Raw genomic sequence first — 26659 nt, 5'->3', positions numbered from 1 at the left:
GTATCTCCAGCACCCACAGGGGAGGCCAGGCACAGTGGTGTGTGCATGCAATCCCAGCACTGGGAAAGCAGAGGCAAGAGGGTCTCTGGGCTTAATGGCCAAGCACTCTGGTCAATCCCCAGTCTCCAGTTTTCTGAGAGGCCCTGTCTCAAAAGAATTAAGGTGCTGGAGCAATGGCTCAGCAGTTAAGAGCACTGGGTGCTCTTGCAGAGGACCCTGGTGGAGTCCCCAGCACCCACATGACAGCTCACGACCATCTGTAACCCTAGCTCTAAGAGACCCAATGTTCTCTTCTGTCCTCCACAGGCACCGAATGGTACACAGACACGTGTGTGAGCAAAACAGCCACACACATACAAGGAAAGCTAAAAGAATAAAGTAGAAAAGGCAGATGAGGATGACACTGGACATCAACCTCGGGCCTCTGTGTGCACTTGAGCGTGCATGCACACGCACAGACGCACACACGCATGTGCACCCCCATGCATATAACCATTTATGTGTACAAATAAACATGTACACACAAAAAATAAGTAGGCAAATTAATCAACCGTAAGCCCTTGCCCTGGTTACAGGAGGAAGCATGTACCCTTGGTTCAGAGTCACGCATGCACTGGGTACTTGATGCCCAATTCCCTGCCCAGGGCTGGCTGCTCTGTGCCAAGAGCTGCTACAGAACCTTCCCAGAGCAGCCAGGTTGTGTGACCAGACTTCCTCCCCCAGGTCCTGGCTTGCCCGCTTCCTGGCTAGCCATCACCCCAGTCAAGTGACTCCACCTCTCTGTGCCCCAGTTTCTAGAGGTGACCATCAACTCCCTGGTGACTTGGATAGCACCGGAAGCCCTGTGGAGGCCTCAGCCCAGTAGGCAGAAAGTACACGCTTTTACTTTGAATTCATCCAATGTTCATGTCTTCTTAGCCTGTGGAAAGTTCTGGAAGTACTCTGTGCCCTTTAACAATGTGATTGTCACAGTCACTGTATCAGATGCTCCAGGGCGGGGTGGGGGCCTGGATTCCGAATAAGCTCTCGATATGTGGCCACCATGGTCCTGAGATAAATCCTGGGAACCAATTATGACCTTCTATTGTAAAAAGTCCAGAGAAGGCAGAGACTGGTCCAAGGTCACCCAGCATGGCGGTATCAGAGCCAAGCTCCAGTCCTACCTACCCCACCTTCCTGGCCAGGGAGCTTTCTCCTATACCGCAAAGGCATAGATGCCTTAATGTCATCGGCTTGGGTTACAGTAAAAATTAACTACCCTGAATACGAGCCTCATCATGCAGCTTCTGAGACCGGGAGGCAGGCTGACAGGAATGTGTCACATGAATCCCTGGGGTATCCAGGTACTCCCTCCATGATTCCTAGTCCCCCTCCACTTACACCTTTCCTTTGCCTTGGCTTGGTGAGACCCCACGCAAGGTCCACAGCGGACAGTGGTTGAGACCTTGAATGGCAGAGCTAAGGCAGGAGGGGTTAGGCTCCTGTCTGCCGCCCGGCTCCCTTCTGAATTTGACTGCAGGGTCCTTCAGGTTCTCTTGCAGTCTGGGAGACAAGTTCATCTTGAGTGAAGCTTCTTGAACGGGGACCTCTCTGTGTCCCGGGGACCCTGCTCTGACTGTAGCTACCCTACTCCAGCAGCTTCGGAAAGGAGAGAGCACCCAAGAGGAGCTGTCAGGACCCTAGTGGCATGGAGGAGCTGGGACCAAGTGTATGCTCAGCAAGAGTGTGCAGAGCCCTCAGAGTAGCAGACAGGGTACAGACAGCCAAGAAAGTAAGACAGGGGGAGAGAAAAAGGTGTGTGTGTGTGTGGGAGGAATAGGCAAGCCGGAAGGGAGAGCAGGAAGGAAATGAGGGAGAAGAGGGAGACAGGAAGACCGCAGAGGGCCGGAGCAGGGAGAGGCTGCACTATACATGAGTGGAAAAGATCAGAGCAATGTAGAGGGGAAGACCCAAAGAGTGCATACAGTAGGAGCTCAAAAGAGTGTAAAGCAACAAAACTGCCAGTTGTGCAGGAATGCTCGTGAAGTGGTCCCACACAAGCAAATCAAGGGGCTGTTCTCAAAGGCCGGGCAGGGGAACCTGTTGCTAGGTCTCAGAGGACAGAGGGCAGGGCTTCTGGGGAGGGGGTGACTTGCAGAGTTTTGATCGAAGGCGGGAATCCATTTTTCCATTTTGTAATTATTAGTTACAGCATGTGTTAATGATTTGTGCCGTTTTCAGCATCGAGACTGAAATTCAATTTTAACCGATTATGGAAAATCCAGAAGGGGGGAGGGGGAGAGAAAAGGGAGCCGTGATCCACTGTGAGGGGGGACAGCCTCCTGGGGCCTTGCGGCTGGCACCTCAGCGGGTCCCTGCCCCCCATCCAGCCACGTTTGTAAAATGGAATAAATATTGACACGGCCAGGATGGTATTCAATTTGTCCTGATCACTGGGCTGCGGTGAGTTCTGACAGGGCGCGGTGTAAAACAGCAGCCGGGATGTAATTTCTACTGTCAACATGATGTACAGCGAGGCTCTGCCTGCGGCACCGCATGTGGGCAGGGCGGGGGCGGGGCTCGAGGCAGGTATAACCCCGACACCTGGGACAGAGGGTGAGCACACTGGCCCTGGCAGGTGAGCAGCAGTCAGCCCCAGGAAGTGCTGTGTGTGTGTGTGCGCGCACGCATGCCTGCGCATGCCTGTGTACAGTTCCGTACCCACAGGGCTCCTGGCTGACATGGAGTCTGGACACAGGCTTGGGTAACTCACTGCCAGAGAAGAGTACGGTCCAAAGTCAAGTGTGCCCTTCCCAGCAGCCATTGCAGCATCCCCTCTTGCCCATCTTTATCCGTCTTTGAAGGCCACAGCCTGTGGGAATTGCAGATCTACCACTAACTAGCTGTGTGACCTTGAGCAAGTCCTCAGCCTCTCTGAGCCACTGGCCCTCCTTCCTGTAATAGAAATTTGAAAGAGAGCTGTTTAGAGAATGCAGCGAGAGGGCGGATGTGGCCTGTCCTGCGTTGAGCTGTCACCTCTTATTATTAGCTAATTGGGTGACTCGGTGCCTGGCACGAAGGAGAGGCTCCGTGAGTGTGGCCCGGCATAATCGACACTGACTCATGCTGCCGGCCTGCTCAGTCTTCCCTTTCTGCAGCCATGACCTGCGGAGGTTGTTTCCCCCAGGACCTGGGTCCTGGTTCCCATAGCCTCCTTCCCACAGTGAGAGGAGGCCGTGAGGACGGTGACTGAGTTTATAGGGCCACATGAGGAACAGAGAAGGTGGTGCTTGTGAGGTGCAGGATGTGCCTGGCTCTTAGTAGGTGATCAATAAACGTCAGCGAAAACAGAAAAATAAAACCGGGAAGCCGTCCTCGATCTGCCTCCTCCCACCTCCCCTCAGGTCAATCCATCATGGAGTCTGCTCTGCTCTGCTTCCTAAATATTTCAGAGCTGTCAGTTTCTCACCCCACAGCGGCCTCCCAGGTCTGAGCCACCTCCGCTGTCTTCCCCAGACCCCACCACCTCTGCCTTCCACACTGTTCCTCGACTCACAGCCACAGCTGCCTCTTTAAACACAAGCTCACTCACGTCCCTCTACGCAGGACGATTTCCCACCTTCTGGCTCTCCAGCCCAAATCCCAAGCCCCGTATCCCCTCTTCACTGTGGCTGGTTATTTAATTTTTTAAGACAGTGTTCTGTAGCCCAGGTTAGCCCCAAACTCACTAAGTAACTGAGGATGACCTTGAACTCCCTCTCCTCCTGCCTCCACCTTCCACACACTAGGATTATAGGTCTGCATCACCTCATCAAACTAGGGTAGTTAATTTTTATTGCAACCTGGCCACGAACTTTCAGCTCGCCACCTTGGCCCGGAATGTTCTTTAGACTGTCCCTGAGTGCATCTCACGGGCCCCGGAGAGTTGTGCCTCTTAGTCCTTCCCAGGGGACCATTCTGTAACCAGTTCGTCCACCCACGGTGAGGTTGTGTTCGTTGTATATATGTGGGGGTGCCTGTGTTTTATCTGTACAGAGGTTAACCCAATTGTGTGTGTGTGTGTGTGTGTGTGTGTAATCAGTACATGAGTGAATGCATGCATGTACATACACAGGATGGGAGGCAGTCATGGGACACAGACCCAGCTCAACGGGCTCCTCAGCCTCCAGTAGGGGTCTGGCATGTAGTAGCTGCTCAGTTAATATTTCATGAGTCCATCAATGGAAGAGGCAGAGGGAAAGGAGACTGCAGCCCTGCAGTCTGGGGAAGGAGGTTGAGCAGCAACAGCCCTGCCTTTTCCTGTCCTTCTTACCCTGGACCATGCAGCCAAGCAGCCGTGCCCCCTTTCTCAAGCCCTCAAATGTCCGGAACCCTGCAATAAAGTGGGAATGGGGGGTAGAGGACAACCCCTGAGGTCTCCACAGCCAGCAAGCCAGTGCTGAAACCCAGATAAAGCCAGTCCCTGAGCCCTGGCCTCAGGAGACTGTGAGCTCCCTAGGCTAGGAGGAGACAGAGGGATTGATTGAGGGACAGTCTCCCTGGGCAAGACGGAAGGGCATGCCCAGCCTTAAAGATAGGAGCAAAGGCCCTGAGGCATGAGTGTGGTTGGAGGGGAGTTTCTGTCCCACCAGCAACTCCCAAATACCCAGCAGCTGCTTCCCAAATTACCACACAGAAGCTTATATTAATTATAAATGTTTGGCCAATGGCTCAGGCTTATAATTAACTAGTTCCTACATTTAAATTAACTCATTCCTATTAATCTATTTATTGCCACATGGTCCGTGGCTTACGGGTCCTCCAGCATCCTGCTTCTTGGGCGGCTGCAGCGTCGATCTCAACCCCGCCCCTCTTCCTCTGAGCTCTAGTTTGATTCTTCCACCCAACCTTATCCTGTCTTGCCATAGGCCAAAACAACTTTATTATCGACCAATGAGAGAAATACATATGCACAGTATACAGAAGGACCATCCCGTAGCACATGAGCATCCTAAACAGCAATGTCAGGTTAGCTGCTATTGGTCAGTGCATCCTGCTGCCGTGACGGATGTGACGGAACACTTAGGAAGGTCTGCTGTCAGGAGCAAAGGTCTGCCTCAGGGTCTCAAAGGCTTTTTTGGCCATGGTAGACTGGTTCAGAGTGTCACGGCAGGGAAAGGGTGGTGAACCAAAGCTACTCACTATGCAGTAATAAGGAAACAACCAGGCAGACAGAAGGAAAGTCTGTCCTGCAGCAAGCTTTCTCAAATGTAGTCAGACTTTCCTTTGTGGGACCACCAGCTCCCCAGTAACATGGAGATTTATTACTAATTATGAAAGCTTGACCTTAGCTTAGGCTTTTCCCCAACTAGCCCTTATAACTTAATTAACTTGTATTTGTTAGTCTATGTTTTTGCCTCATGCCTCGGTCACCTCTCCTCTGTACTGTATGTCCAACTCCCTCTGCAAATCCTGGCATCTCCACGCGCCTAGATTTCCTCTCCTCTTCCTCTCTCTTTCCCGGAAATTCCGCCTATCCCTCCCCTGCCTAGCTATTGGCTGCACAGCTCTTTATTAAACCAATCAGAAGGTGCTTTAGGCAGAGACGCATCTTTATAGTGTACACAAATATTCCATAACAATGTCCTTCAAAGACCCAGTGACCTGCCTTTTCCCCACAGCCCGCTGAGTTAATCTAGCAATGGTTGGTCACTAATGAGGTCAGAGCACTCGGTCCAATCATCCCCCAAGGCCCCCACCTCTGGCCACCTCCTCACTGGGGTTGGAGCCTTCCATGCGTGAGCACCTAGCAGGAATTTCAGATCCAGAGCATAGCCAGCATATCTGTACCTAGAGATGGGCACCAGGCAGTGATGATGTGTAGAGAATGTAAGCCTGGGTCCTGAGGGGGTGGCCACATGTGTAGTGGCCAACAGTCTGAGCTTTAGATGCAACAGATCAGAGTTCAAATCTAGGCTCCACAGCAAGTCAGGGTGTGACCTGGGCAAGTCACACAACCTCTCTGTGCTTCAGTTTCCTTACCTGAAAAAGCAGTGGCCACCTCCCAAGGAGCAGACAAAGCCTGTGACCTACATGGAGACAGATGAACCCAGCTTGACTCCACAGAAAGAGGCCGGGGAGGTTTTGAACTCATTGATGGTGCCCCAGAGCATGCTCCGCTGCTTAGATGAGGTGTCTGAGACCCTGGGCGGCCTTTGCACATGTGAGGTATGTTGTGACGGAAGGTGAGGGATCCAGCTCTGGTCTCACCTCCCTATCTCCCATCTTTCCTCACTGGGTACATCTGGCTTCCAAGCTGAGAAGTCCAGGAAGACCCTGATCCCACAGCAGCTCCAGTGCTGGGGATGCGACCCTGCTCTGGCAACACACGTATCTAGCGCTGCCCAAGCTCATGCTCCGTGTCTAGCAAGCTTCCTGAGGGCTGTACCAGCTGGCTTCTTGTTTACAGCACTGCATTGCCTTCTACCCGGGGTTCCAAGAGGGAGGCAGGCACAGGATGGCCGGCCCAGCACCCTCCATGCCTCACTGCTCCTGCTGAGGGCACTGGGACCCATCCTCCCCAAGGATGAGAACTAAGCTGGTGGAAATAATGTCCCCCAGGGAGCAGGCTGCAGCTGGACACTATGTGCTCCAGGTCCAGGATCCAGCAGGCATAGTGCCCTTGGGACTTGGATAGGGCAGACAGGTGCCAGCCTGGCAGGCAAAGTGCCCACTGGCAGCCCTGGGAGCCAGGAGGGCATGGAGAGAGGACACTAGTGAGTCTGCCATGCCAGGGGAAGGAACAAGGGAATGAATGAGTGACCATCCCCCTGCCCCAAACACCAGCCCCTCCCTAGGGCTCAGGCAGCTGCCTTCCACTGTGTCAACCAAATCCTGTCTCCACTCCCCTTGGCACAGGACCCCCAACATCCGTCACATGTGGGCCTGGCTAGCAATTGTTCACACAATGTGTGAGCGAATTGATGAATAAGTGTGTGGACACTTATGTCTGGACAGTCCTCTCCGAGCCTCTTTTCCAGCCAGGATACTTGGTGTGTAATAGGAGCCCGAGGGAAGTCAGCAGGTGAGCAGAAGCAGGTGTTGCTGGCCCTCCAACACTACTGATCAACACCAGCTTTCTCTCCAGCATCAACCTCCGCATCCAACCTGGTCCGCCTAAGGTCAGCACAGCCACCCCCAGTTGCAGACAAGAACAGTGAGGCTCAGAGAAACAGTGGGGTACCCAGGCCCCTCCAAGTGCAGCAACAGCCAGAAGTCAGGCCCCAGCCTGGTCAGGTGGCCTCAGGGGTGCTAAGGGTTTGACCCTACTCCTCCGGCCGCGGCTGGGAGATGACCGGGAGTCTGGAGGAGCAGTCTGATGTGACAAGCCCCAGGCTGCACATTAAGTCTCTTCTACTTTGTCCTGTCTGGAAGTCACTGTGCCCAGACCGCTCCTGGCTCCTGGGAGAATCGTCGACTGGGAGACAAACGTCAAACAGGCAGGAAAAGCCCTTGTCTGTCCCCAGGGAGACAGCCAGATGACAAAGGAGAACTGGCACTCTCGCCTCGGCAGTGGCAGTGCCAGGGTCCTGAGGAATCCAGACAGGACGTGCCGGCCACTACGGCAGAATGCGGATGGACAGAAATAGCATAGTAGCAATGGTTATGCCCAGAGTAGAGGCAGAGCTGAGGACAGCCGAGTCAGAGCTCTTTTGTGCTAGGGAAGGTCACCTTCTCCCAGGCGGTGGCTGAACTCTGGAGCAAGCCTCTCCTGAGTCCCTCCCAGGCCCCAATGTGTGCTTCACTCTGGAAATGAGTGTGGTCTCTGGTGCTTAGAAGCTTGTCCTCACAATGGACAGCAAGTCTAAGATGTCTAGGTAGACTCAACTAGACCGATCTAAGGGTGTTCTGGGGAAGGGAGAATGAGAATCTAGAGGAAGCAAGCACTAGACCTGGACCCCAAACCAGGGCAGGTTAACGTAGTGGTTCCACAACACCATTAGGCACAAATTTGTCCCTCTTTTCTTAGGAGAACTTTCCAAGTTGGAATAGCTCTCTTTACCATTCCCAAATGGCTGCTGTGGCTCCAGTCATCACCTCCTCACACTCAGAAAACAAAAACTTTCTCCTTAAGGCATCCCCTTTAACTAATAGAAATATTTTCCAAGAAGCTTCCCAGAAGATAGCCCTTTATATTTTATTGACCAGAATTGTGTTATAGGACACTCCGTAAACCAATTACCGGTGGGGAGGAGGAAGGGGGCTCTTACTGGTGTACACTAGTCACTGCTCACAGAGCAGAGGCCGCTCACACAAGGCCCCCCGTAAGAGTGGGTGTTGAAACAAACAGAAACAAGGAAGGACAGAAGTCCAGCCAGCGCTTCCCAGCCAGCTGCGGCGGCGTTTTACTCCTCACCACCCTTTCTAGTCACCGCAAGGCCCAGCCAGGCTGCCATGTCCACGGCCCCTGCTCCTGTCCTCAGGCTCCTCTGCCCGGTCTCTTTCTCTCTGTGACTTCTTGCCTCCCCTCCCACCCACGCCTGAATCCTCCGCTCCCCGTGGCCTGATCTCCATGCTTTGCTGTACTTGCTTTTTATTTCTTCTAAATGCTCTCTGCCTCTCATCCCGGGGTGTCTAACCCACAGGGCTTGGCTCACAGTCAACACTCAGTACATACTGCTGAAGAGATAAATGGGAAGCGGAACATTTCCCCAGTGCAAGGAAAATGCTGGGAGAGTGCTCGAGCACCCAGATGGGGACTTCTTAAGGGAAGGAGTGTATCTTTATGTCACCATCGTTCCAGGAATCTTGAGCTCCCTGTCTGGCTTGTTAGGGGGTGTTCAGAGAGTTTGGGGAAGAATGGATAGATGGATGATTAATGTACATATGGCTGAATGGATGGATGGATGGATGATGGATGGGTGAGTGGGTAACTAGATAGATAGATTGGATGGATGAGTGGATGGATGAATAGTTAAATGAGTAGATGAATGAATGAATGGCTGACTGAATGAATGAAAGGATAGATGGATGGATGGATGGATGGATGGATGGATGGATGGATGGATGGATGGACGGATGGATGGATGGACAGCTGGATGGACAGACGGATGGGTGGACAGCTCTCCCCTTTGGACAGTGGTTTCCCTATGGCAACCCGGAGGCAGACCACAACCCCTTGTGTCCTTGCTGGTCCTTCCTCTCTAGCTACGCTGCCTGCTCCTTGACTCACCTGAATTCCTTGTGCGAAACTCAAGCTCACCCTACAGCTGGAGCTCAACCCTGGGCACCTGACCCCAGTGCAGCACAGCGCTGCTTTCCATAGGCTGCCAGCTGTCCAACCAACATGCTGACACGCTGCATCCAGATGCGACTGTGAGGCGGCCTCATGAGCCTCCCCCTTTCCTCGTACCTCTCTTCTCACAGTCTCTTCAGCTCCACCAGAGGAAACCTCACTGTGCCGTGCAGGCCACATGCACCCCCCTTTCAGACCTGTCAATACCTCCCACTGTCAAGCCATGCTTCTCAGCACCCGCTTACACTCTCATGTGCACACGTGTGTGTGTCTGTGTCAGTGTGTGCCAGCCATACTCTTGTGCTCAAACCTACCTAGGGTCCCGTCTCCCAGTAAAAACTGGAGAGATCCCACAGTTTCGGCACCCCTACCTCCATGCCCTTTGTCCCCACCTGCTGCCCATGTTACCACACCAGGCTCCCCGATAGTCTCTCACTTCCAACAGGCTTGGTCTCCAGGGCCTGTGCTCTTGCCTCTCTACCTCGGGCCAGCATACTCACAGTAGTTTTATGGCATCCCCTCTCTGCCTGAACAGACCTCTTTTCAAGTAGCATCCAAATGGCAAGGCCTTCCCCAGCGCACTCTGTACAAATTATCATTCAAAATGATTGATAAGTTGATAGATGACAGATAAATAGATGGATAGATGACACAGAATGCATAAATACTTCCCCAGCCCTGTTACCCTGCCTTGTTTTCTCTGTAACACTTGACCATCATCTAATACAGTTTTCTGTTATTATAACAGAATATTGGAGACTGAATAGGTTATAAATAAAAGAGGTAGCCAGGCGCAGTGACACAGGACTTTGATCCCAGCACTCAGGAGGCAGAGACTGGTAGATCTGTTAGTTTGAGGCCAGCCTGGTCTACATAGTGAGTTCCTGGCTAGCCAGAGCTACAGGGTGAGACATGTCTCAAAACAAACAAACAAAAACCTTACAACAGTATGTTTCCGTCCATGGTCCTAGAGGTTGGGAAGTCCAAGGATGTGATGAAGGTGCCGTGAAGGGTGAAGGGCAAGCCAGAAACAAGGATTTTGGGGTCGCTCACTTACACTGTCTCCTAAGGAACTGATCCCAGTCTCTGTTTTAATTCTTCACAATGACCGGAGCCCTCCTTTAAGTCCCCAACCCCCACAGCGGCCCTCAAAAACAAAACCAAACATGTCAGACATGTCCACTGCTCACGCCTGTCTTTCCTCTTCACAAAGCAAGGTGTCTGTTTATTTCTGCTGAGCCCAGATCAGTGACTAGCAGAGTCTCATGACCTTTGTGACATATGAGGGTGCCCGGTGTGAAACCGGTGTGTATGCGCATGCACCCTGAATGGACGGATGCACTGCACAGGCCAGGCTGAAGAGCAGGTAAGGCAAGGCCAGCATCCACGGAGCCTGGGCCAGGACTCAGTTTCTTAATCTCCCTTGGGGTTAAACAGCTTCGTGCAGGAAGTTGAGCTCCATGGCCAGGGGAAGGCCACCGACGTGGCCAGAGGCTCACACAGAGTCCAAGGAGAGTGGGATGGAGCCTCCACTGCTGTCCTCCTGGTCAGACAGAATGCCAGGGCAGGGTCCTGTCGGGGCCCTCGGGCAAAGCTGAAACAGGGCAGGAGGGAGGAGGTCTGGCTGCTGCGGCCCTGGCAGACTGTGCTGAGTGCAAGGAGCTGGCAGGCAGCCAGGGAAGCTGGCCAGTTGCTGGAGGGAGGGCCTGGAGGCTGAGGTACAAAGGGCCAGGTCAGAGGAAGGGAGGATGGAAGGCAGGGTCCTGGGGTGAGTGTGCACAAAGGGTCAGCTTCCTCCTACCATGTGCACCCGGTGGGGGTGTCATCCCGCTGAAGGGGTGCCCTTTCCCACTCCCTTTGTACCAAGGAGAGTCCAAGTCCCGGGTTCAAGGTTTGCTCTGGCCTGGGTAGTCTCGTGCAACCTTCGGGTAGCACTTCAGAACTCAACTCTGAAGTAGGAGTCTGAGTGCAGGCTTCAGCAGGGTCCCGCCAAGTGCACACCCCCACCTCGTGCCCAGTTCCACATACACAAAACCCCCTAGCGACTGGGCTTCAGGTGAACCTCTGCCCACTCCAGCCTCAGGACCTTGGCACATATCGCTGCTCTGTGTCTGGCTTCCCCTCACCCTTCTAGTCTCAGCCATTCTCAATCCCTCCTCTGAGACCCCACCCCCACCCCTACCCATAATTCTCCACTCCTTCCAGCCTTTCCGCCATGTTTTACCTTCTTTCCATCCCTACTCTTAATACTCGAAATGAGGCTGTGGATTGAGTCCTTTATGCTCTGCTCCCCTCCCCACATACCCGACGGTCAGTTCCCTGAAGGCCTGGTCTCTGTTTATCGCTGTGTCCCCAGCGCCCCACGAGGGAGCTGGTATCAGGGAAGTGCTGGTAAATATTTATGGAGAGAGTAAAGGAACAACCAGAAGCCGTGTTCCTCTCTCCTAGTAACTGGTTCCATCCTGCTGCCTCACACAGATGTTAAAAGTGTACTGAATGAGTGAGAGAATGAATGAATGAGATTCTTTTCTGTCTCCTAGATTGTGTTCGACAGTACTACTTGATCAATGAACGAGTGATTGACTCCCAGGGTGCTGCTCCCCATTACGGGAGGTGTTATAAACAAAGAAATGAAAGAAGGAGGAGAGAGAGCCAGGGGCAGCCCAGTGCCTGCAAGCGCTGGGAGAGCTTCCCCCGGCCCACACCCACCAAGTGGCCCCAGCCTCCCTGTAATCTCCAGTCCCCAACTCCACACACCCCTGCCCCCTCCCCCCCACACACATTGCTGCAGCACCACACATCCCTGCCCCCTCCCCCCCACACACATTGCTGCAGCACCATGCAGCCCTGCAACTGCCCGTTGGAGCCAGGGGAACAGTTCCCCAGGCAGGCACATGCAGGGAACTCATAAGCTCCAGGAAATGAAATCTTCGGAGGGCACCCCCTCCTCACCCATAACTCCAGCCTCATTACGACCAGCCAGGCCATCATTGAGGAGGAATCGGAGCCAGGTTCCCCAAGGCAATAGCGTAGCAGAGACAGCGGGGACACCTGGGTGGTGAAAGTCATACACAGGGCACAGAATGGGTGGGCAGGGTCTATGGAGGGAGTTGCTTGCAGAGGAGCCACAGGGCCTAGATCTGGGTTGGATCTGGGAAGGGCCTAGAGGGGCAGAGGGGACAGCATGTTCCCTGTGTTCCTGTGCACTGTGGCTGTTCACCTAGGGCTATCATCTGCAACCCTTCAACTCACCCTGGAGACCCCAGCGCTGAGAACTTGGGGAGTCACATCTGTCACCCCAGCTCCCAGGGCTGCAATTCATGTCACATGATAGCACGAGACTCTCCATTGTTCAAAGGAGGTGGTTCACATTTCCCATCCCAACCATTAGAGTGCTTCCTCATCCTCCAGATGGCCCCACCCCTGCCCGCTGCCCAGCCACGCCCTCCGCACTGTTACTGTACCCCTTGTAAACTAGCTTGCACTCAAAACACCACCCCTTCCTTCCCAGCTGCTCAGGGGCCTCTTCCTCCATGAAGTTGCCCTGATTGCTCTCCCTTCCAAACATTCACACCCCTCAGTCTTCTGTCTGTCTTCTCCCAACACTGGCCACATGCCCCACGTGTTGTGGGATACTCTTTTCTCCTGCCCACACTGGACTATGGGCTTATCTACCTTGGTTCCTAGCAGCTAGACTCAGCCTGGCTCAGAGCTGAGGCCAGTAGAAGGAAGTTCTTGAACAGAGCTGAACTGTACCTGAAATTCTTCTCTGTACCTGAAATTCCTGGTAGAAGCCTGGCCGTCCCACAAACGCCCACATTAGGCCATTATTCCTCATTATGGCTCCAGTAGGCGTGAGTGTCTCAGATCCTCCCTTGCTGAGAGCAGAATCAGAGGGAAGACTAGATGATGGATCTACAGCCAGCCTGTGCTGGGGGGTAGGGTGGGAAGGAGACGGGAAGGCTGAGCGGGGGGGGAGTGGAGACACCAGCTCAGGGGATGTGTCTACCCAGAGTCACTTGGGGTGCTCCAAGCAAGACCCTCTAGGACTCTAGGAATCCCTTCCCACAAGGGCTATGGAGGTGGCAGCTGCCGACAGGCTTCCCCTGGGTCTCCTGCTGCTGGGGAGAACTAAGGAACAGCCCCAGGCCGCACTCTGGAGGCCTGGAGCTTCCAGCTCTGGGAGCCCTTCTAGAAGCTGCCTCTGTGGGGACTCCAGAGGATCCCACTGTGCTAGAGAACTCAGCAGCAGAACGAGGCAGGCCACCACTGAGTCTGCTTGGGGGCCTGAGGGCTGGAGCAGCAGCTGGAGGAGTTGAGGGATGGGGAGCAGGGGTCTTAGGAAAAGGTTAGGGCTTGGGGGCCAGCTGGCCTACTACCTGGTGGGCCATCAATGTCCCTATCACGTGTGTTCTTACAAGGGCTAGACACCCAGGTGTTTAGTTAGTTACAGCAAGACCAGTGAAGACGGTTGCAGCCTGCCCTCAGACAGAACCCTATCCCATGTTTCCTCTCTTATCCCACAGGTTCCCAATGGATCTGGATGATGCCTAGTCCCAGAAGAACTTCAAGGTCCTTTGGCCCCCACTGACCACATCGTCTGGACACAGAGACCATGGCACAAGCCCTACTCGGGAGCAGCACCTGTGCTGCCTGTTGACTGGGCCAAGGGCCTCAGTGAGGGGGGCGCGGGCCAGGACCAGGTGTCCATGCCCCGGTGCGGCCGCGCCCCCTCCCAGTCCAGCCCAGCATCCCCGCGGCTCAGGTCACCATGTGACGCAGCAGCGCTGCGGTGCCTCCCATCCATGCTCCGGGGCCTGGCCCGCGCTGCCAAGAATGAGGCCACAGCCCGACGGGGTGCTCCGGGCAGGGGCTGCGCTATCTCCTGTGCTGCTGCTGCTGCTGCTGCTGCCGCTCCTGGGGCACCTGTGGGCCGCAAGCACCCCTGGCCCATCCTCCTCGTCACCGGGGACTCAGCAGGACAACCAGCTGGGCGCAGGCCGAGTGAAGCGTGGCTGGGTGTGGAACCAATTCTTCGTGGTCGAGGAGTACACAGGGACAGAACCCCTGTACGTGGGCAAGGTAAAGTGGGGCCCACTGTCCAGCCCCAACTCTGGGGACACCCATTGGTAGTCCCTGTCCCCTCTCGCTTCCAGCTATCTCCTGCCCCATGCTCCCTCCACAGCCCCCTACCTTTCCACTTTAGATACAGTGAGGGGAGCCCAGCTCATGCCCTGGTACTGTGGGGCATCCAGTTAGTTCACAGATCTGATCATGTCCAGGTGTACCGTACCACTTTCCTGGACCTCAGTAACTTACCTGGGGTCACACCTGAATTTGAACCTGCTCTCTGCAGAGCTGGAGTCCTGTGTGGCTGTGCCTCCATCACACTGTCACTCTCCTGGTGTCCCTTGCCCCTCTACACAAGCTGTCTCCTCTCCTCCCTGCTCCTTCCTCCTCCTACCAGGTACCTGACACTCACTACACATCTCAATTCAAATGCTGCTTTCTCAGAGAAGCCCTCCCTGACTACACCAGGCTAGGACACGGGCACACACACAAACACACACACACACACACACACACACACACACACACACACCTGTGCACTCACCCCTAAGGTCCCTTTATCTCTCCTTCTACATGTGTTGGCTTGCTTGTACAACTGACGCATGCCTCTCAACAAAGCAGTTTGCTCACCATGAAGTCCCCAGTGTCTGGTACCAATGATGGTCACACACCGTTCTGTGAATAAGTGAGTGAAAGAAAAAGAATGAATGAAAGCTGCCTTCTCAAACTCTGAGCAAATGCTGGTCAACCTGGCTGAAGACTGGGGCTCTGGGGCTGTAAGGAAGTGAGGACTGGTGTCCATCCTTTCCATGCCTGCTCCTCATGAGGCCTGGGTGTGCCACTGGGGACATAGTAGCATGATCCAACTCCTGCTATCTACGGCTCTCTAAGATTTTACACATCACACACACCCTGAGGTGTAAAAATCTTCACAAACCAGCCCTGGAAGCCAGTAGGCACCGATTAAATGGGATTGTTGGCTGGCTTCATGGTGGAAAAAAAAAAAAAAAAAAACCTGAGCTGGGTTTTAGCGTAGGAGTAGGAGCTCACCAAGCTGATGAAAGGAGGCTGCAACCTGTGTAGACTCAGAAGCCTGGAGATCATGGTTTGTTTGGAGATTTGCCAAAAGTGGAGCCGGTGAAGCAGAGATGGTCATGGACAAAGCATCGGATGAAGGTGGTACCTGGGACTGGTTCTCTGGGTTTTGTTCAGGCCATCAGCTTGCCAGCACATTTTGGTTGGCAGTGGGACTCCACCTCAAGAGCACATGTGTGCTACCTGAACCTGAGATCTGGCCGGCGCAGATCTGAGGCTCGGAGACTAGCCCCAACAGTGGCAGGAAAAATGCGTGTAAACCTGTGGGTTTGTGTGTAGGAAACGCTGGATCCTGACACAGGAGTTCCGCTCAACCGCCACCCTCCATGCATGGGCTGAAGGAGGTCCCCACGGTTGAGCAAAGCCTGGATCCGACAGACAGCACTTAGGCAGACGCAGGCCTTGCTTAGGATGGCCCAGCAGCTTAGTGGCAGAGCAGAGACTGCCAACTCCTTGTCAGGCCAGCAGAGGAGGAGCAAGTACTTGGGGGTCTGGTAGCTAAGAATGCAAGCTCTGGAAGCTTATTCTGGCTAACCTGCTCCCCACATAGCCTTGAACCCCAATCTTTACACACACCCAGACCTCTCTCTTCATCTGTACACAAGATCTTAGAGCCCCTGTGCCCAGGTTCTTGATTAAGAAAGAAAACGGAACCCACAAAGCACTTAGCCCAGGGCTTGTTTGTCTTGGTTCCTCTTTATTACCCTCATATAAAGTATTTAATCGCCCACGTGTAAGGTAAAAAGCGTTTCTCTTTTTGTAGATAGAGAAACGAAGGGCAGAGAGGGCAAGAGACCTGGAGTGGACAGGGGCATCTGCTAGGGCCTGCCCCTGCAGCTTCTTGAGTGTTGGAAGGCCAGAGGACAACTTTGGCTGTCACACTTTGAAACTGTCTGCCTCCTTTGTTACAGGGTCTTTCACTGGTCTGGAACTTATGAAGGAGCCTGGGCTGGCTGATTAGTGAGCCCTGGAGATGCGCCTGTCTCTGCTTCCCCTGAGCTGGGATTACAAGAGCATAGTACCATGCCTGGCTTTTTATTCGAATTCTGGGATCAAGCTCAGAACCTTATGCTGCGTGGCAAACACCTCACCAAGCTGTTGTTGTAGTTTCTAATGCCCCAGGGAGACAAAGCTAGCCCGAGGCTGAGGGTCCAGACCTGGAAGGCTTAGACAAAAACTTGGACATGCCTGAGGTCCTCAAAGAGGCCCCAGAGGACTCAAATGTCAGCTTAAAGCCAGATAGGGTGACTGGCCCAGGTAGTCAATGGCCCAAGAGCTGGATTCTCTGCAAGGGGCACCCAGCCAGCCACTCAGACTCTAAAACCAGGAAATGGAGCCAGTTAAATAGGAAGTGGAGCCACTAACTGGCTGTTTGCGTCTTTGCGTGGCCAGTTTTTTTTGGGGTCTCAACAGCATGAGTAAACCTCATGCCGTCACCTTGAACCACAATTTGTTGTCAAAAGGGGTCCCTAATAAATCCTTTCATTGTAAAAAGGGGGAAACTGAGGCCTGGGGATGGAGAAATTTGTACCAAGACCAAATGACAACACAGATATAGGATCAGGCAAGCCACAGGTATCCAGACACCACTTCAAGTCTAGAATTCATGTTAAGCATCTGCTGTGATACAGCACTGTGCTGGCCCATCCACTGGACAGGTCTCCATCACCGCTGTGGGTTGCCAGTCTCCTCCATGCCCTTTGCATAGAGCTCAGCCCCATTGCTGCCAAGGCCACCTCCCGAAGGTGCTGTGCGGGGAACAAGGAGAGACCAGTGAGTGACCAGTGAGCGGACTGGAACCAGATTCAAATACCCAAGTTCTAGTAACCCCTGCGTTCGGTCCCAAGCACATCTTAGCTTCCCATCACTCATTGGAGGGAAGCTGTCAATCCTGAGAATGTGAGCTTGGGTTTTTTTGGGTGGTTTTTTTTTTTTTTTTTTTTTTTGAGCCACCTGTCCCTAGCCAGCCAAACCCACGCATACAGTACCCGAGTGTGTGCACACACGTGTGTGTGCGTTCCCGTCATGCCACACCCCTCGATCTGCCAGGAGAAAGGACTTCTCCATGGTTCCAGTGAAATCGCTGCTTTCTGGTCCCCCACCCCAGGGAGTCACTCTGAGCATCAGTCCTTGTCGAATTCTAAAGGTAGCTTAGCAACAGAGGCAGGCAGTGAACCCCGTGTGCCCAACGGTAGCCGATTTCACAACCGCCTTCTCCATCACTCACCGCCAGGCTCCTGTCAGCACCCACAGGAACCACCAGGCCCTGCAGTCATTAGCTTGTCTCTGAGGCCCCCCCAACAGCTCCCTGCACAGCCCTGCCCGGTGGGCATCCCAGCCACCTCCTCTCACCTTCTCAAACACGCCCCCCCAAAGCAACCTCCCAGCATTTCCATAAAATCTGGGTACTTTGACTAATCCCCTTTCTGAACTGTAATTTCCCCCGAGGCTCCTGTCAGTCGAATGTGGATTTTGTAGGATTTTACATTTAAAAAAAAAAAAGACAGAATTATGGGGTCAGCACTTATGACCAACTCCTGTGGGCGGTGAGATCTATTTTAGATATACGGCAGGATTAGAGTAGGGAGGAGAGTGGATTTAATTAAGTTGCTAATATTTAAAGAAAATTGATGAACTCTTGGTTTACGAGTTGTGCCTGCGTGAGCAGACCCCTTGCATTCGTGGGGGGGGGGCGAGCGGGAGGCTCTTTATTTGATTTGCTTTCTGTTTAAATCCTAGACTCGTTCTGTTTGCATAGCCTCGCTGTCCGTTTAATTGTCTTTAATAAGGAAACCCTACCTCTGCTCGCATTTAATTTTGAATTAATTAGGAGGAAGTAATTAATGGCCCCGTAAATCCCATTTGCAGCCCCCTGGGACGAGGCACCATCGTGCTCATGTTTTTGTTGTTTATGATAGAGGGCTAGGGGTTGGGGATGAGGTGGCGTGGGGGTTCCTCCTCAGAAACAGGCCACTCTGGGTGTGGTAGTAAGAACAGGGACATCGTGTCACACTGGCTTTGTAACTGCCCGCTGTGAGCTGTGTAGCTTCAGGTAGGATGCACACCTTCTCTGGGCCTCAGTTTGCCTGTCTGTATAATAGGAGAGAATAGAATGTACTGGGGAGTTTGTGGGAGGAGGATGTAGCAGGCAGAGGTCATGCTGAAGTCTTTGGTATTGTGTGCTTAGAGCACCCTAAGAGGCCTGTAACTATCCTCCACCTGAGACTGAGAGGTGAGAAAACTCTCTTCTTCCCCTTGGAAGTGGGTGACTCTTGAACTTCAGGCTCGAATGTGGCACCTTGATAGGAATATGGAAGAGAAGGCAGACGGATCCAGAAATCCCGGGCAGGTAGGAAATTCTAGAGACAGTGAATGTCCTTAGTCACATGTTCAATGTGTTTCCTATCAAGCCCTGTGTTGGGCACCACTGTGAAAAAGAGAATGAACTCTCCGCTGTGCCCTCCAGGAAATTTTGATCTCACACTGAGTGTGCACTGAAGCATACACACTCACTCACAAGCGTGCACACTCAGCTCCCACATTTTCTCCGCAGGCACCATTAGTGTCTTAGCGCACAGCCAGCCTGAGGAGCTCAGGCCCAGCAAATCAACCTCTCCAGTGCCCCAGGCCACAGTGCCTGGGACACCCAAGCACAACACTGAAGAGCTGCGGGGGGGAGTGTGGCAGGGAGAAGTCTGTGCATGGAGGAGGGCCTGGGCTCTTCCACCACGTGGGCCATGTCTGATAGGGCTTCCTGGAGGTGCTTTGGACTGAAAAGGCACTGGAAGATGATGGCCTCTAGGCCTCCAATGAGTAGCGATATCTGTGGTTGATCCCTGTGTAGGAAGGTGGGGAGGGTGAGTTAGACAACCCTCCCCCAGTCCTTCCTGAGTTCAGAGACAGGAAAGGGATGTTGATCCACAGTAAGAACCTATTGTGGCCGGGCGGCTGGTGGCGCATGCCTTTAATCCCAGTACTCATGAGGCAGAGCCAGGCGGATCTCTGTGAGTTCGAGGCCAGCCTGGTCTACAGAGCGAGATCCAGGACAGGCACCAAAACTACACAGAGAAACCCTGTCTTCAAAAACCAAAAAGGAAAAAAAAAAAAGAACCTATTGTGTGCTGTGAGCTTGCTTATGTTATCTTATGAATCTGCAGGACCTGTTGATAGCAATGGCAGTCCCATGTGGCTGCAGATGAGAAAGCTGAGGCTCTGAAAAGGGCCGCCACTCACCGGGCCAGTCAGTAGCAGGCTGGAGGCAAAGCTGGAGTTGGTGTGCGCTGCTCCTGACTTCACACCCATCATCCTTTCCGATGTGTGATTTTAGGTCTTTTTCCAAATGGTAGAACTGAGACTCAGGGAGAACTGCAGGGCAAAGACCGGCGTCGGAGACCCAGCCAGTGGCTCCTCCCCTTGCCCCCCATCCTCTACCGGGGACATTGTGAGCTGACTGATTGACCTTCCTGAGGCTGCTGGAAGACAGATCAGCACTCATGAGTTCAGTGGACCCGGGCCCACCTTGGTGTCTTCACTTGGAGCATGCAAAGACATCTGCATGCTGTGTGCTGAGAGCCTGCAGCAGGAGCAGTACAGTAGGCGCTCTATAAATGAGAGCGGCATACCTCCACCCCCAGCTGCAATGGATCTTGAATCTTGGGGATTGAAGTGTCTTCTAGGGCTGAGCCAGGATGTAGCCCTGCCCAGCTCCACAGCTCTGAGCTCTTAGCTCCTCCCCCTCTGGGCTGATTGGCAGTCTGACCCTGTAGTCCCCGGGGAACAGCTACTGGTCCCCAATGTGAGGGCTAGGTCACACTTCACAGAACATTGATGACATCAATGCTGGGCTCCACTCGCTCCTCCCCACTCCTCATTGGGAGTGGGGAGGAGGTCCAAGGGAAAATACCAGGATGCTGGGCTATTATACCAACACTGGGTTTGGGGAGTGGGAGAAACAGGAAGATCGTGAGTTCAAGGTCATCCTCAGGTACTTAGTGAGTTTGAGGCTAACCTGGGCTACCTGAGACCATATCTCAAAATAAAAAATAAAAAAAGAAAGAAAGAAGAAAAGTAAAACGTCAAGGGATCTGAGACCTTGTACATCACAGAGCTCCAGGATACAGAGAGGGAAGGAGGCCACCATGGCCAGGGGCTTGGGTCATTGCCAACATGTGTTCATTGAATCTTTTTTCCTTTATTCACTTAATTTTTGTGTGTATTGGTATTTGGCCCAAATGTATGTCTGTGTGAGGGAGTTGGAGCCATTGGAACTAGAGTTACAGTTGTGGGCTGCCATGTGGTTACTGGGAATTGAGCCTCGGTCCTTGGGAGGAGCAGCCAATACTCTTAACCACTGAGCCATCTCTCCAGACCCGAGTGTTTGTGTAATCTTTACTGTGCCAAGTAAAGAGGCTTGAATGCCTCAGATGGGGAATCAGGACTCAGAAGGGCAAAATGAACCCACCATAGCTCCAACACCAAGCTTAGCTTCCACATTGGGCCACGTGACCGAGATCACATCTGTCTGTGTGCACTGTCTCCTCATCCGAGACATGCAATAGCCGTTTTTACGGGGCTCTGACAGACACCATTGAAGATGATTCTCCCACAGTCTCATCTCTTCTATCACGCTGCTCTCAAGTGTTTGCTGGTCAAATAAGCAGATGCCGAGTCAAAAGGGAAGTGGACAGAGGCACCCTAAGAGAGGTCATACCCCCTTTTTCCCACTGTATCTCCCCAAGGAAAGGTCATAAAAGAGTACATACAAACAGAAACAGATCCCCCTCATCCCAGGAGCTGCCAATGATTCAGGGCCGACATCTGAGATAATTTTATTGGGGGCATTAAACTGAGTTATGAGGTTTTTACAATCCAGCCACTTATGAGAAATCTATTAACAGTAACTGGACAGGAAGAAGGAGCCCAGGACGGGCATTAATTGGGGCAATCTATAACAGGACGGGGACCCGGAAAGGTTCCACCAGACGCCTCCATTTACTCCCGACAATTTCTGCTGAGAATCAGCAGAGTCGCCAAAAAGAGAGAGATGCCCATTAATCGGCTAATGAAATATGAAAATGTTTATGGGCCATTCAATCTTCCAAATGGCACTTCTATGATCCACCTTTCAGACACGAAGTTCTACCACAGAATTTACACCCCGGCTCCTCCTGCGTGGCTGGGTGGGCCCTCCTCTTGATGAGTTTTCTGGCACCTGTTCTGAGGATGAGGGGGCTGAAGTCTGCCACAGCTGGGCCTCAAAAGTGCTGTAGGGACTGTCTCCTTTATGCTCCATCTCCACGGAGGCTTGGAGAGGAGCAGCAGCTAAAATCCAGATGGGTTTTCTTCTGCTCAGGGCTGCTTGGAGATTTGTGCATTGGAGGATGAAGCCTTAGGTGTTTCTGTTTGCAAGAGAACAGGCTCTTGCTGGTTCCTACCCCAAGAGATGCCAGTGCAGTGGAAACAGCCCAGGGTCTGGTGCCTCGCAGTACCAGAGGAAAATCCCGGTTATAAATAGTGAATGCTTAGTGTAATGTAATCATGGCTTCTGTGTGTCAGATACTTAATGTGTCTCAGGCAGGGCTAAGTTTTAGCTAGTACCAACAGGTATATTTGCAGTGGTTGCTAAAAAAGCAAAAAGCCTCCATACCTTCCCTAAATAGTCCCTCTCTGCTCCCATCTCCCAGCCTTTTGGACCTTTTGGTGACGCAGTAGTCATGGGGGACATGCATCGCTCAGTGGGACCTGGTTCCAGCCCTGGTCCTCGGGCAGCATCCTGCCTCCTGTGCTGCTGGTGCTGGGCAGCTGGCGAGGGCCTTAGGGCACTGTCCACCCAGCTCCTTTGGGAGGACAAGCCATGCTACAGATGCAGTGGCAGGCTCAGAGAGGCACAGTGATTTATGTAAGACACACAGGAGATAATGCTGGAGTCAAGGCCGGTCTCTGCCTTCCTCTGGAGACCTCTGAGAGGCTTTAGAATGGAGTGGGGAAGCACAGGGAGGGAGCACAGCGCAGGGAGCACAGCGCAGGAAGCCAGGTGGCTTCCCAGTGGTCTGGTCTCCCTAGGAAAACGGGGGGGAAAAGCAAAACTTGCTGGAATGGGGTTTGTTCTCATCTTTTTTTTGTTCTTATCTAGGGTTCTAATCTAGATAAATGTGCTCCTTACCCTGCACAATGCCTGATGGGCACAGGTGTCTCTGCAATCTCATCCCCCCGCTCCCACTCCCGGTCCCCACAAAATGACAAGTCACGGGCCCACCTTCCATTTCCAGAGACCCGTAATGAAGCCAGGGGAGACTAATGTGCAAAGTGGGTCACTGAGCAGCTCAGGGTTTGTGAACTGGGAAGCCCCACCCCAGAACGGGTGAGCCAGGGCCACACTGTAAAAGCTGCCTGTGTCATTTACGTGCACCTGGAGGTCTGAAGAGCGCACGAACAGTGATCCTGCAAGGCTGAACGCGATGACGATGATGGTGATGATGATGATGATGATGATGATGATGATGATGATGATGGCTTGATGCACTCAGAGACCCTGGAGGGGGACCCAGCAAAGCTTCCCAGGCCAGGTGGCAAGTGAGCAGAGCCTTGCCCGGCCGATGGATTTTCACTAGGCAGAAAAGCAAGGACGAGTGTTCAAGACATGAGCTCCGGGACTAGAGCGTGGCTCAGAGGGTAAAGTGCTTGTCTTGCGAGCAAGCATGAGGACATGAATGTGATTCCTCGGAACCCACATTTGAAAAGAGCCAATAGCCGGGCGGTGGTGGCGCACGCCTTTAATCCCAGCACTCGGGAGGCAGAGCCAGGCGGATCTCTGTGAGCTCGAGGCCAGCCTGGGCTACCAAGTGAGTTCCAGGAAAGGCGCAAAGCTACACAGAGAAACCCTGTCTCGAAAAACCAAAAAAAAAAGAAAAGAGCCAATGAAGGTGGCCTGTGCTTGTAATCCCAGAGTTGGGGGGCTAGAACAAAGAGATCCCTGGGGCTTGCTGGTCAGCCATGGTCTCAAAAATAAAGTAAAACCACCGTGGATGACACCTAAGGATGTCTTCTGACATCTTCTTCCACAAGCCTTGACATGTGCACATGCACACGCACACACACACACACACACACACACACACACACACACACACACACACACACACGGGCATATACATGAGCACACAGTTAGAGCTGCAGGGCTAAGCAAGCTGCTGTCCCAGACTTCATTTTAAAGGCAACAGGAACTATGGGAGTGTTTTGAGCAGGGGTAGGGTGGGGTAGTGGTTATCATCTAAAGCTGATGGTTTTGGGGGCCTAGGGAAGGTAGATTGTGGGGTGCAGTCAGGGTAGGGTGAATCCCAGGTGAAGAGTTCATGGAGGATGTAAAGCTGTGCCTGTGCCCCTCTGTGTTCAGTTGAAGGAGAGATGTGCTTAGGAACAGGCCCCCATGGGACTCTGGGGGGGCCAGTGTCAGAGAAGAGCCTCCACCTTCCCCAGTACCCACCCTGCCTTCCTCCTACCTCCTCAGATCCACTCTGATTCTGATGAAGGTGATGGCACCATCAAGTACACCATCTCTGGCGAGGGTGCGGGGACCATCTTCCTGATTGATGAGCTGACAGGTGACATCCATGCCACCGAGCGCCTGGACCGGGAGCAGAAAACCTTCTACACACTCCGGGCTCAAGCCAGGGATCGCGCCACCAACCGCCTGCTGGAGCCCGAATCGGAGTTCATCATCAAAGTGCAGGACATCAACGACAGTGAGCCACGCTTCCTACACGGCCCCTACATTGGCAGTGTGGCTGAGCTGTCCCCTACAGGTGGGCTGGGGGGATGGGTGAGGCCTGGGGCGGGGATGCTCCAAGCATGAGCTGATTGGGAGGGACAGGGGAGACAGAGTGGCTGTCCCCAGGGCACAGAGGACAGACAGGAGCAGGGCACATTCCCAGTGACATAGCTGGAAAAGCCAACACTTGACCTCAGCTGCACCCGTACACCCAGGCCCCCATGTGGACACGGCCTGTCTGTGGACTCAGTGACAGCTGAATGCTCAGATACAGCTGCACACCCAAACCCAGTTGTGCATGCAAGCTCAGCTAGGCACGTGCACACTGTATGCTCAGAGACACAACCCCATGTGCCAGCCGTGTTTGACATGGTCGCAGCTCTCCCTCAGAGTTCAGCTGCACACAGACGCAGCCCCTGCACAACTGCTGCATTTTCTCCAGCCTAAAATGGCAACAGCCAGGCCAGCACAGATCTCAACACAGTCTCACACCTGCACATAGCCACCCAACACAGGCACAGGAAACAGCCCTCAAGCAAAGCAAGCTACTGGACAAGCTCAGCCACCACCATGAACACAGGGGTAACCTCCGCAGGTGTCACCTTGCTAGGGCATCATCTAGGTGTAGCTAGGGACACATCTGGGTGTAGTTTGGGACAGCTTCATTCATTTGACTGGGATGCCCCAGCTTAGAGGCCCTGCTGCCTGGGTACTCAAGCCCACATGAGGCACCGAGAGAATCAATTATTCTTTGCTGAGTGTGGCTGCGAATACCCAGGGGCACTACACACACCCAACCTGTGTGGATAACAAAAGAAGACACACTACTGCCTGTAGATGTGAGACAACCCTGTTCAGAACACATCTGAATGGAGCAGTGTGCCCAGACTAAACACAGCATGCCTCTGCCCCACCCGCTCATGGGTGGGGTCTCAGACAGCCCTCTGAACACCAAGGTTCCACTTAGCCCAGGCTCCTAAGTCTCTAGTGGACACTGACTGAGTCAGGGGTTGTGGGTCCCAAGCTGCCACCCCTTCCTCAGCATATTAGCCAAAGAGGTCTGCAAGGCAGGCAGGCAGAGAGCAGCATCCTAGGTCCTAGGCTATCGTCTCCTGGAGATGCAAGCTAGCTTGACCTTTCTCTGGCTCTCCTACCCTTTGGCTGCACATCAGAAGCTGAAACACTTAGGTATTTGCGGGAGGGCCTTATCAGCCCAGTGTATCCAGGTTGGGCCAAATTTGGCTCAATAAGCAGATCACTGGTATTCAAAGGAGAATGTGGACCAGAGAAAATGTGAGGGGGGGGGCACCAAGAAATAGTGGGAAAATAGAGCAGAAGAGGAGTGAGCTCTGTATATACACAGGTACGTGTGTGTGTGTGTGATGTGTACATGCTTGCTAACTGAGTGACGTATCAAAACCCGTGCATTCCTATGACCGTCCATGTATTTGTTGACATATAGTATTCATTTAAAAGAAATTTGTTGAGTACCTACTATGTGCTTGCCATGGCATGGGAGACATAGCTATGTATAGACAGACAAGAGTCCATATATTCACAAATAGCATGTTCTGGCTAGAGATGACAGACACTAATAAGCAGAAGAATGACTGGTACAGTGAAGCCTCCCAGAGGTGATGCTGAAGCAGTGAAGTGAGAAGATGGGCATTGTGAGAGATGAGCACAGAGAGCAGAATGTGCAAAGGCCCTGGGGTCATGTTCCCTGAGTATCACGCAGCCATCTACATAATAGTTACGGCTGGACCTTTGATTCTGCACATGCTAGGCAGGCCATGATGGGTCCCCTTCTGAAGAACGACAGAGTCTGGCTTACTTTTAACATGATCTCGTGACTGTCCCAGGGAGAAGTGACAGGCGTGGGGAGGGCAAAGCCAGGAGCCGGTTGCTCTAAATGGGGATGCTGCAGTTATCAAGATGAGGCCTGGCGGTGGCTCCACTCAAGGTGGCATTAGAAGAGATGAAATGAGGTCGCTGGTGGATGTGTTTTGAAAGCTAGGCTGAAGGCGTTTGCTAATGGATTGGATGTAAGAGGGAGAACTCGAGGCTTACATTTGGGATTTTGACCTGACTGGTGAACTTGATGGAATTTCCATTTCCTGAGCTGGAAGAACAGCTCTGGGAGATGAAAGGAAAGTGGGAGTTTGGTTTCTGGTGTGCTCGGATGGAAGGACTCGTCCAGAAGCACAGCAAAGACGCTTAAACTGCCAGTCGAATAAACCGATTCACCGGGGAGCTCTGGGCTGGGAAAATACCCAGGAGGCTGGCAGTGGCAAAGATCCAGGACCTTCCAGAGTTGCCAAGAGCTTGGACATGAACTGTGGAAATGGAGAAACTGGGGCTCAGGGAGCGGTGGCATGTCCAAGGTCACCAGCAAGCCAGAGGCAGCAGCTCAAATCCCTGACTCCCCAGGCCCAGCAGCCCTCCCTGTTAAATTGTAGGCCCCAAGAGGACAT

General features: G+C 53.1%; 1 protein-coding gene across 5 annotated transcripts in view; it reads left to right on the top strand.

Annotated features, from left to right (window-relative positions):
* Cdh22 (cadherin 22) overlaps positions 1-26659 on the top strand; it is a 124086-nt gene that overhangs the window by 40943 nt on the left and 56484 nt on the right. For 4 of the 5 annotated variants that reach the window (XM_052723075.1, XM_052723070.1, XM_052723071.1 and 1 more), the window contains 2 exons: positions 13780-14322; positions 23925-24219. In XM_052723075.1, the coding sequence (XP_052579035.1) occupies positions 13963-14322; positions 23925-24219 (655 nt within the window). In that variant the 5' untranslated portion in view covers positions 13780-13962. Of the gene's footprint in view, positions 1-13779; positions 14336-23924; positions 24220-26659 lie in introns of those variants that run through there. The other variant, XM_052723074.1, reaches the window with a different exon arrangement.

This window comes from Peromyscus californicus, unplaced genomic scaffold (genome assembly GCF_007827085.1).
Source record: "Peromyscus californicus insignis strain IS unplaced genomic scaffold, ASM782708v3 Scaffold_7__1_contigs__length_154581171, whole genome shotgun sequence".
Lineage (NCBI taxonomy): Eukaryota > Metazoa > Chordata > Mammalia > Rodentia > Cricetidae > Peromyscus > Peromyscus californicus.
This window is presented reverse-complemented; position numbering and strand designations above follow the sequence as displayed.